The sequence below is a fragment of the Amblyomma americanum genome, chromosome 2 (assembly GCF_052857255.1).
Source record: "Amblyomma americanum isolate KBUSLIRL-KWMA chromosome 2, ASM5285725v1, whole genome shotgun sequence".
Classification (NCBI taxonomy): domain Eukaryota; kingdom Metazoa; phylum Arthropoda; class Arachnida; order Ixodida; family Ixodidae; genus Amblyomma; species Amblyomma americanum.
Window position 1 is genome coordinate 41719638 of NC_135498.1, and position 11394 is coordinate 41731031.

General features: G+C 50.7%; 1 protein-coding gene across 1 annotated transcript; it reads left to right on the forward strand.

Annotated features, from left to right (window-relative positions):
- Window positions 1-7081: 7081 nt before the first annotated feature.
- On the forward strand, window positions 7082-10705 carry LOC144118510 (uncharacterized). Its single transcript, XM_077651433.1, has 2 exons — window positions 7082-7968; window positions 9753-10705. Exons 1-2 carry the CDS (start codon window positions 7366-7368, stop codon window positions 10086-10088), a joined length of 939 nt encoding a protein of 312 aa, XP_077507559.1. The 5' UTR covers window positions 7082-7365; the 3' UTR covers window positions 10089-10705.
- The last annotated feature ends 689 nt before the right edge of the window (window positions 10706-11394 follow it).

An 11394-nucleotide genomic window follows, 5' to 3' on the forward strand; every position in this document is an offset into this window, starting at 1 on the left:
ACTCGCCGCCAAGGAGGTTATGTCAAACTATTGCTCTTTGCGTGCCGCACTGCTGTTTGTTCCTCGTCCCCATTGAAATAGCATTGCACGTTAAAGCGATGAGCCAATCGTGGTTGGCAAAGAATTAATGCAACTAGGCGCAGTTGCCGGAGTTCTCAAAGGGCGCTGCTGCAGTTCTCTGGCTTATCGATGCTCTGTTTAAATATGAGATTTTGAATTTTGAGACACTAACTTTTCAATCAAGCTAACCCGAGTATTACTTTTCGGGTCCAGTGGGTGCAGTCGTCATAGGGGAACATCATCCGCTGAAGGCTAGATGCAAGACAAAAATTGTAGAATAATCATTGCTACCCTCAGGACTGCCCTTCTGCAGAAATGCATGCGTGCCGTGTCATAGCTTACGAAGCCGTTCTAATGATTGTCCTTGGTTAAAGCTTTCGGCCATGGTCTTGTGTGAAACTGATTGCGCTCCTTAATTGGCTTTTCTCAGAATAACGTGCGCTTTTGCTTCAGCTCGCTCTGTTACGTTTCCAGAGAATCGAACAGCGTCGAACCCGAGCCCAACTCTAGGTCGACATGGCTTTTCGGGCGCGAGGCGAGATCTGCAGGCTAAGTTCGTAGCGCTCGATAGCATAGCTCTGGCACATATTATTGACGCGGCGAACTAGTTTTGGTGCAAAAGCTTCACTAGCAAAAGCTGAAAGACCCAAGGTACGTGTGAAGTCTCAACCTTTGACGAAGCGCCAGCGGTGGAGGCCTTGCGCAGCTGCTCTGTCAACGCGCGGAACAGTTGCGAGAGCAAACTCCCGGTAACCTCTGGGACGCGCGAGAATCCAAAACTACAAAACCGTTTCTTCGATCCCGGCCGCGGGGACCTCGTTTTGATGGAGGCGAAATGCTAAGGCGCCCGTGTGCTGTGCGATGTCGGTACACGTTAAAGATCCCCAGGTGGTCGAAATTAATCCGGAGACCTCCACTGACATCGCACAGCACACGGGCGCCTTAGCGTTTCGCCTCCATCGAAACGCGGTCGGGTTCGAACCTGGGAACTCCGGATCAGTAGCCGAGCGCCCCAACCACAGCCAACGCGGAGGGTCTGTCTCCTGACGCTGTCGGGGTAAAGCGGCGCCCACGCGTGTGGTCCGGCTGACTAGCGGTGAATCTAATAGCAAACGATTAAAATTAACTTTGGTTTGCATGAGGTTCTGCACTGGGTTAGCTGAGCTAATCCACATTAATTTCTCATAGCACCACGGACAACTGTGTTCTTAAAGTGTGGGGTGAATTTTACTTACTATGTTTAGGTTAGGATATGACCCCGTTTGTAGTTGTTGCCTTCGTGACATGGCGCATACCCACAACAGGGGATTGGCCATGGTTTAGTGGGAAGACCCCATAGAATAGGGTAAACTGGTGCCAAGCTAATGATTGTGCCTTGGGCGAAATATTAGAGTAATTAAAAAGAAAAAATATCGGGAGAGAATATCTGAGAATTAAATATATGAAAATAGCCAAACGCTCTTTTAAATGCGGAAATTTTGGAAACAATTAGCGAGGGAATCTGCCGGTAGCTGTTATGTAATTGTGGAGGTATTCGCGAACTTGATGCAATGCAAAACCCCTGGCGCTCGCACCGAAAGAGAGGAGGAGGGGAACCGACAAAGTGAGTTCCAACTTAATTGGTTTTTAGGGAAAGGAAATGGCGCAGCATCTGTCGCATATATCGTTGGACACCTGAACCGCGCCGTTAGGGAAGGGATAAAGGAGGGAATGAAAGAAGAAAGGAAGAGTGAGGTGCCGTAGTGGAGGGCACCGGAATAATTTCGACCACCTGGGGATCTTTTACGTGCACTGACATCGCACAGCACACGGGCGCCTTAGCGTTTTGCCTCCATAAAAACGCAGTCGGCGCGGTCGGGTTCGAACCCGGGAAATCCGGATCAGTAGCCGAGCGCCCTAACCAAAAAAGCTACAACTCTGTAATGGGAATTTCTAGTGCAAACCTCCGGCAAGAGAGTAGCAAACGCTCCAATGTTTCGACTTCACCACAAGCCGCACAAAGGTTTGTGGGACTGAACCCGCATCTACATAAGTAAATATTTAAACGGGGAATCCTGCACCGCACGAGTGTCATCGCTACCTCACACTGCCGGGTTTAACACGCACGAGCCTCCCATGGGTACATGAGGTGTTGGTAGTCAACAGTAGAGAGTAAGGGATCGTTGCCCGTGGCGGTTATGAACTGAAAACGCTGAAATCAAGTCATTCCGAAAAGAACAAGATTAGGGACGTTACAGGCAAGAGGTGCATTTAGAGCTGATTTTGCGAAAAAGTCTGCTGCTTCATTTTGTAAAATACCGCAGTGACCTGGTATCCAAACAAAGCACACGTCTTTCACCCATCCAGGAATAAGAACTTTAGTGAGCGTCTCAAAAAAAAAAACGTTCTGTGTGGACTCCAGCGCCACCAAAACAGAGACAATCTGAAAGGAATATCACCTGAGAAACAGTTGTAGGAATTTTCAAAGCGGCCAGCCCCAGAGCCATAAACTCTGCTAGAAATATGGTTGTGTAATCCGGGACTCTAACCGAAAAGCTCCACGAGACAGACTGAAAAAATACCAACCGCTGCCTTCAGGCCGGCCCCAGACGCATCTGTAGCAATCACAGTATAGTGCGGGAAATGGGCAAGGTGATCAAAGAGGAGTCCAGTTAATGTCCTTGCAGGCAGATGCTTCGCATTAGGTGGGAAAATAAAATCAAAAGCAATATCCACAGAGGAGGCTGCCAAACCATCTCTGCATAGAAAATTGAGATTCACACCAACGTTCGGTAAAAGGTTCTGAGTAAAAACAACTTGAGGGGGGCGGAACCTTGGCCAATGAGGAGTGAGAAAAAGGGCTGGGTGCGAGACGAAAATAGGTGTAGCCACACCGGGACACGACTGAAATGCCCGCAAAAATGTCCTGACAGTTAAAAGGTGAAAACGGGTGTTAAGGTCGGGAATACGAGCCTCCAGGTACAGAACTGCGGTGGAAACTGATTGAGGGAGACCTAGGCAGAAGCACAGTGCGCGCCTTTCTAAGAGCAGCAACGGATGAAGCTTATATTTAGGGGAGCCAGAAAGAGTATGCAGCCAAATTCCAAAATGGGTCTGGCATAGGCTTTGTAAAGAAGTACAAGCGTGTCCCGGCGCATACCAAATTTTCTATTATTTATTCGTTGTAGCCTACCTAGTGCACGCTCATTTTTCTCAACGTTAGTCTTGATGTGGGGCCGCCAATCCATACTGGCATCATAAATAACGCCTAGATACCTCAAAGATTCCACCTGAGGTAGGCTGTCCGAGCGATAGTGTAGAGATGTTATAAATGCATGTTGGTTTCAAAAACTAGCACACTGCTTTTGTGCACATTTAATACCAATTAAATTTATTGTATTCAGCCAAACCTCGAGCGCATTGAGGTAATCCTGGAGAGAACGATATAGGGCATGAATGTTTGTTGCAGAAGCAAAGAAAGCTATGTCATCTTCATAAGCATATATTGTAACATCATCGTGTACTGGAATGTCGCACACCAGCAGATTGAATAGAAGTGGCGAAAGTACAGAACCTTGTGGCACGCCTCTGGCCTGGGCATAGGTGTCTCAGGTGAAGGAACAGTCAGAGCAAAAGAACTGCCGTCCTGTTAAAAATTCGCGGATCCATGCATAAATGTAGAACAGCGGGTGTAGTAATGCCAATTTAGAGAGAAGGATCGAATATTCAACATTGTCGTACGCTTTAGCAATGTCAAGCGTCACTAATGCTGATACTTCATTCTTGCGCATAGCAAGGCGGACTCTGCTCTCTAAATCGACATGGGCAGACCATATGGAGCATCCGCGGAGAAAGCCAATCTGGGCAGAGCTCAATGCGTTGACTTCTGAAACATGCGCTGATAGGCGGCTGTGCACAATTCTTTCTATGAGCGTTACCTAATTGGATGCTAGAGCTATCTGCCGAATGTTATCAATATGGAATCCTTTCTTTGCATCTTTTAAGAGCAATATTATTTTCGATACCTTCCAGGAGTGCGGCAACGATGCAGCTTCCAATGATGTATTGACCAGATCGAGGAGGTCCTGAGTGAAGTCTTGCGCTAAGATTTTCAACATACCGACCGTGACACCATCCCAACCCGGAGCTGAGGATTGCATTAAAGAAACTGCAGTTGTTAACTCTGATTTGTCAACCACAACATAGTATGAGCAGCAGTAGGGGGCGAACAGAGGTACTCTACGCTGCTCCTGAAAACGTGATGCAAGCTCTTGTGCGATTCGCTCTAACTCATATTTCGCCTCACGTGGAGAGAGCACAACCGAGCTGGTTAACTGCATGGCTGAGGAGTTCACATTCCCTTCCATAAAACGATACAAAGCCTTCCTGCTTTTGGGTTTTACAAATATGTGTTCAAAAATTGATTGTAGTCATCCTTTGCCTTTGCTATAGTTCGTTTAAACGAGGCCGAGAAAAAATTGTAGTTGATCAAATTTGCCGGGCTCTGATTATGCGAAAGGCTCCTCCACGCTGTTTTCCTGCGACGGAAAGCTGTCTCACACGCGCCATTCCACCATGGGGATGGTGATTTATTGCAAATCGCAGAACGCACAGTGAACTGAGAGCTCTCCGTAGCCTTCAAAACTGAAGAAAACACTCGCTGAGCCCTGTCGGTCCTACATGAACAAGGATCAGATGTAAGGGAGGCGCGCAAAGATGATTTGCAGGCTGCAAGATTAACTAATTTTCGGGCAGAACCATGATTTCGGAGGGGGCTCACCAATATGGTGAAAGTAATTGGCATGTGGTCACTAGATGTGCCACAGTCAATTTTGGACCATTCCTCTATACCTACTCCTCTTGCTGCCAAGGACAAATCGAGAACTGAGCGCGAGTGTCTGCGGATGAAGGTTATGGCCCGAAAATTGCAGCACCGCACATCATTTGCTGACATCCATGCCCATGTGATAGCCCATGTTGTCTCCATGTGACAGCTTCTTCTTTGTTTAATGATTTGTGTGGTGGTGGGTACCGCATCCTGCTGCCTTTGTAGTTGTTTAGTATATATGGCCGAGTATTCCTGAGGTACTGGCAGGGATTCCTCAAGGTCGTTGACGTTGGATGCTCGGCAGTTAGTATATCATCGAGCTATCCTGCCCGCCTCTGGTTCCCTGCCACCCCCGTGCGCCCCGGTACCCAGATGATCTTAAGTTTGATCGGCTTGTGTGGTTCTGCATCTGTTGTGTCTTGCAGTATACAGAGTGGAGTATACGGAGCGCTCTGTGACCGACTATGCCGCAAAAGGTAGTAATTGCGTCACGCTGCTTGTGAGTCAGAAAGAATTGTCAGTGACTGCCCAATCCAACAGCCCTCCGCTGCCGCTAGAGCGACGGCCGCTTCTTCAGCCTCGGCTATCGTGCAGCCTTGCAATGAGGCAGGGTAGGGACCTGTCGGCCGATGGGTAAAGGCGTCGGTCAAGTCGGTAATTTTGAGTAATTTCATGAAAAGACGAATACAGTACTCGTCTCACTTCTATGTGGACACCTCAACAGCGCCGTGAGGGTAGGGTGAAAAGAAGGGGGTGCCGTATAGTGCAAGGTTCCGGATCGACGCTGTCTAGGTGGGGATATTTATAAAGTGCTTCATTGTTGCAATCGGTATTTTGAGAAAAGGAAATGATGCAGTAACTGTCTTACATCTTGGTGCAGTCCTCTACCGCGCCGTAAGGGAAGGAACAAAGGAGGAAGTGAAAGAATAAATAGAGCAAGAGGTGACCTAGTGGAGGGCTCCGGAATAAGTTCGACCCCCTGCACTGACACTGGCGTACAGCGCACGGGTGCCTTGTGCACTGCTTCCGCGTCCTTGAGTGGAATATTGGAGGAAGAGGAAAAGGAAAGGAGCAGACACTGTCTGATTGCCTCCTTTGAGTTGTAATTGGTTTCGAGATATATGCTCAGCAGCCGTTCAGAAGTTTTGCAGTATTGCAGAATGCGTATTAGTTAGGTACCGCTGATCATCAGTGTTCCGTCATTAAATCATATAAACTATGTTCTTTGCTCAGAAGATTTTCGAAGTCGCCGCCTGTGTCTTGGCCAATCCCCCGCAAAGAGTCCGTGCCATATAGCTTCTTGAGAACAACAACGTATGCGCGGCTTCAGAAACGGGACAGTTCGCTCCTCTGTTCACACATTCATTACTGCCTCTGGAAAGATTCCCTGCTAGATGACTGATTCCCCTCCCTCCCCTTCCTTTTCTTATTGTCCCAAAGTTAATCTGTTTGTTTTTTTATCAGTACGGTTTTTTTCCTCTCCTAATATATTGTTCCTTTTTATATTAATTTTCTTCGCCTTTACTTCACGCAGTCTATTATCTATTTTGACGCTTGCATATGTGGCCAATCGCCCTCGTGGGTATGTTCCATTCTCCAAGGGCACAACAACAATAACGTATGTGCGGCACGGTGACCGCTCGGTCCAATCTCCGCCAGGCAAGCTCATCCTGTTGGCCCTCCGCATGCACATCGGTGCAGGCGTTTGCAGCAAGACGGCGCCCGCAGTCACTGACCACGTGACCATATACAGCCGCTGTGGCCAACCGCCACCTTCGGAATGCCCGTGCCTGAACAACATGCCCAAAGAAGGCCCAAGCCGATTGCTCGCATTGTGACCGTGCATATCTGTGCCGCGCGTTGCTCAAGGAAAACGAACCAACTTAAAGCTGGCGAATATAAGGGTAATGTCGCAATACATCAGTGTGTACAGAGTGGGCGACCTCAAATTCCCCTTTTGACTACTGCAGGAGAACAAATATTTGCGATCGTCGAGAGAGATGCCGTATTCGTTTCTCTTGTTCGTTTGGCTGTGATGCTTCTTCTCTCTGTGCGTAAATATAATAGTGGTCACGACAAAGGAACTCGCCACTGTCATTAACATCATTTCGACGCTTGCGCATCCACAGTCTATCAGCACTAGCAGCACGTAATCACTGCCCCTTCGTCCCTTCTAGAAAGATGATGGCTTATCAGCATGGCAAGCGTCATCATCATCGCCGACCGCTCGAGCTCGTGCGCGAGACGGCGCGTTCCACAGCGTCGAGCCGCTCCAAGGGCCGTCGTTTCACCGCCGTAACTCGCCATGGCAGCCTAGCGACACATCGAGTAGGCATCTGCCGCGGGCCTTCCCCTTCAGGCGGCGGCGTATGCGAGCGAAATTCTGCCATGTCCGCACCGGGACACGAGTAAATACGCCCAGCCCAGAGTGAGCCAGCCCCGCAACCAGCCGCTCTCGGTTCTCCTCTAACAGCCGGCGACCGCGCTCACCGACGACCATGTCCAGCAGGTCTGTCCGGGTTATCGCGTTGGGCGACCCCAACGACGTGGTCTGCATGGACGGCGGCAATGTAAGGGTTGTCACGATGGACCCGGGCCCACCCCAGCAGCAGATCATGGCGTACCCGATGCCAGCCCGCCAGAGCTCGGTCACCAAGGTCTACTGCGGTCCCGTGGAGACCATCGGCATGCCCGCGCCGCCCCAGAAGCCCAAAGGTTCGCGGCTCGACTGGCGCATAACGCCTGAGGGCGGACTTGAGGTGTCCGTGGGCCGTCCGCTGACTCGCGAAGAAGAAGAGAAGCGGGAGCGCGACCGCTGCAAGGAGTGCCAAGACGACAAGGGCAAGGCGGCCGACGCCAAGCCCGCGGCGGGCGCCGACGCCAAGGCGTCGACCGCGTCCGTCAAGAAGCCCCTGTGCGACCCGCTGACCCTGTTGGCAAACAAGCGGCTCCCCATCTGCTTCGAGACGACGCTCGGTCAGGAGACGCCGGGACTCACATCGGTCACCGTCATCAACGATCAGCCCGGAAGCCCCGTGCTGGTCCAGCCGCGACCCGCTCCTCTGCCTCCGTGTGGAGGATCATCCGGCCCCGGCGTAAAGGTCAGGCCCGTACAAATCAATAAGAACAGCCTACTCGCTGGGTAGAAATGCGCAGCTATCGAGGAAATTGGTTGCAGAGTAATTTCGGTGATACGTTATGAAAGCTTAGAAAAATAAAGGGGCAGGGAATTCACGATGCCTACGTGATTTATTACGGCCGTGCAAGTTCCTCGGCCGCTACAGGTTTTATGTTTCTGACCTCCCTTAGGAACTGAGACAGTGTTATCATTCATGTTGCGCTGTTTAGCCTTTTGTGCATGCGCATGTTTAACGGCAGCTTTAAACTATAAATAAAAAGCTATATAAACAACGTTACATTCCCCAGAAATTCTCCAGTGGACAGAGATGTACGTGCCGAAGATTCGCCTGCGCTACGTTCAGAAATGAACAAAAGCTTCCAAGCTGTTCGCCCTCTTCCACTCCATGCATGATAGGGCCACCTGAAGCGCATCCGAAGTGGAACAGCGCGATAACACGGGACAGCACAAGGTTTCGCCTAGCTTGGGACCGCAGTACTGTGTACTTCAGACCCGAGTAGTTGGGACCTTAGGCATGAGCGCACAGATTGTGTTTTCGGTACTGTCCATTCGCCAGTCAACCCTGATCGCTGTGAAACAAAAAAGCCACTGTGCGTTTGGAATCACGGCAGTTAATCCAAACACCTGCGATAGGTCGTCACGGGACACCACGCATTTGTGACCTCTTCTTGTGCGCATGCGTATGCATATGTGTCTATGTGCGTATGTGTATGTGTGTGCATTGGTATATGTGTGTGCAAGTATGCATTTGTGCATACTTTCCAATGCTTATCTCTCGCGTGCTATACCGCAATAAGAAACTGATATGAGTGTAGCTTGTAGATAATTTACGTATGTATTAGCGTACAATTTGTATATACTATGTAGACAGCCCTACGTCTCTTCTGTACTTCCTTCCTACTCGCTATTGTTTTGTTTTATCTACACCTCCTCCTTATCCCCCCCCCCCCCCGTCGGCCAACGTTTAGGACACCATCATGAGGTAATCAGCTATGGCTTCCAGCACCACTTTCATTTTTTTACTGATTAAGCACTAGCTGACTACCGGTGCTGCTCCATCCAGACGCATTTCACATGAACGCTCACTTTTACCGCAGGGCGCGACGCGTGTGCAAACTTTCTTTCACATCATTCTTTCAATTCTCCCAATAGGGTTCGACTCCCGCCGCCGGCCGGTTACCCAATGGTTTTCTCAAATGGGCACAAGCCAAGGCCCAGTCTGGTGCTCGGCTTCCCAGAGTGCATGGCTTGGAAAAGGAGCATGCGCCTTCAAATCCCGTCACTGTGGGCCCACTCCGAAAGGGGCGACAAATGGGTTTTACCGCACGAGGCAAATTTAAGTTGTTTGACGGCGGAACGAACCACTTAATTACCCTTCAACGTAACGGTTTGGTCCAAGACCCTTTTTCCAAGGATTTCACCCCAGAAAAGCCGAGCACCAGGCCGGGGGAAATCTATTCATTAGAGAACCGGTGGGTACCAGGTGGCACTGGGTATCGAACCCAGCACCTCCCTAAGTGAGGCGGATGCTCTACCCCAAGGCCACCGCTTCGGTCAAAAGATGGCCGCTCCTACCAACAAAGCAACTTCCCAGAACGAGCTGGGTCATCTTTCCGAGCAGCGGTAGCGAGTCGTGGTAGTGGGCCACGTCGATACCACAGGCCCGTGCTCTTTTTTTTCTACGGCCACTCACTCACTCACTCACTCACTCACTCACTCACTCACTCACTCACACATTTACTGCAGGTCATCTGCGGCAGCGACAACTACGGCTGCGATCCGCCGACTGTGACGACCTGCGGGAGCTCCTTCAGCGGCGTGCGCATCCGGACAGACGGGTCGTCTTCCTCCTCCAGGAGCCGCGGCCGCTGCGAGCAGCTCTTTCCGGACCCGTGCCCCGGAGCGATGCAGACCATCCGCATCATGGACGACTCGGGGGGCAGCCGCCGGGGCTCGTCCCGGGTGGTGCACATCTTCGAGGACCCGCCCGGCTCCTCAAGGTCCCAGCGAGGTTCGTCGCGCGACCGCCAGATCTCCACGAGGGTTGTGCACATCGAGGAAGACTGCCCCGACTTCATGTAGTCCCCATCTGGTCCCTACTGACGTCTTCGGCCAGTGTGCAAAGGAGCGGAGAGTCAGGCTGGCCGGCTGGCTTATTCGTGGCTTGAGCCGGGTGGTCGCTAAACATTCTGGACGCGTTCGTCAGGTCTTGGGCGATCTAAGCAAGATTGACGGCCGGCTGAGAAAAACCTTGTTGTGGTTTCGCGGACTGCTACCAGGGAAACCAAGTGCTTGTTTTTTTTTTTTGTAAATGCGCATATCCCTCACATGCGAGGCGATGAATTCCTCGTTTCGAAATTTCGGAAAATCGCCGCGAGTCACAGGCCGCGCTGTGGCATTATGCCTAGTAGTGCTCAGTTGTGTTTTAGGAACCACATTCAACATAGCCCGGTCTACTGTACGCAACGTATAGGTGTCACTGGACTATACAGCTGATGCATCGCAGACAGCATAAGCGCTGCTGGTCGAGTACGCGCTTCAAGGCGGGGGGTGCACTGCTGTGGACCGAAGGGCAAATTGCCATAAAGGCTCAAGAAGCCGCTGAAAGAGCGTAACAGAGGGAGATGCGTTTGTTGCAGTCGCATGTGAGAACTACATCAGTCTGTCGCTTCTCCCAAATTAAAGCTATACTGCTTTCACAGTGTCTGTTCTTTCGGCCCTGCTGTTCGCTTCTGGTGTTTTTCTTGCACGTCCTGTGCCATTCGCAATACAGGTGGTGCCCACTTAGAGTGGCTTTAGCGGCGAGACCTGCACGATTTCGTGCAAGATGTGCTTTCGCGGAAGGAAGTGCACGGTGTGAGGTGAGAAGCCATCGAAGCGCATAACGGCTCTTACCTGCCGGCGCCTTCACGACCGTACACCGCACAGCTGGAAGTGTAACTGAATTTTAAACAGTCTCACGGCCGACGCCCAGGTCTACGGGAGGGAGACTTCCTCTTGTAGAACTGAACAATTGAGATGCAAGGCTCCGGCACGCACACGGCTGCCGTAGTCCAAAGGCAACATGCACGCGCCTTTGTGCTGTAGTTTGCGCGGCAAATGTTGCGGGATACGAAATACCACCGTGAAAACACAGTACCTTACGCAATGTAGCCGTCTGGTCTAAAGGTCTTTAGGTAGCACACACTATACACTGTCGCCACGAAACCGCTAAGCGCAGATATGATCTTCGTGCACTCGGTAACGTCATATGGCGCATTGTCCATAAAAGAGCGCGACTATTATAGTCTCCAATTTTGTGGCGGTTGCACTGTAAAAGCGGACTTTAGGCCGTCTTGTACAGTTATGTAATCAGGTTGATCTTCGACGTACCACTTAACCGAACTGA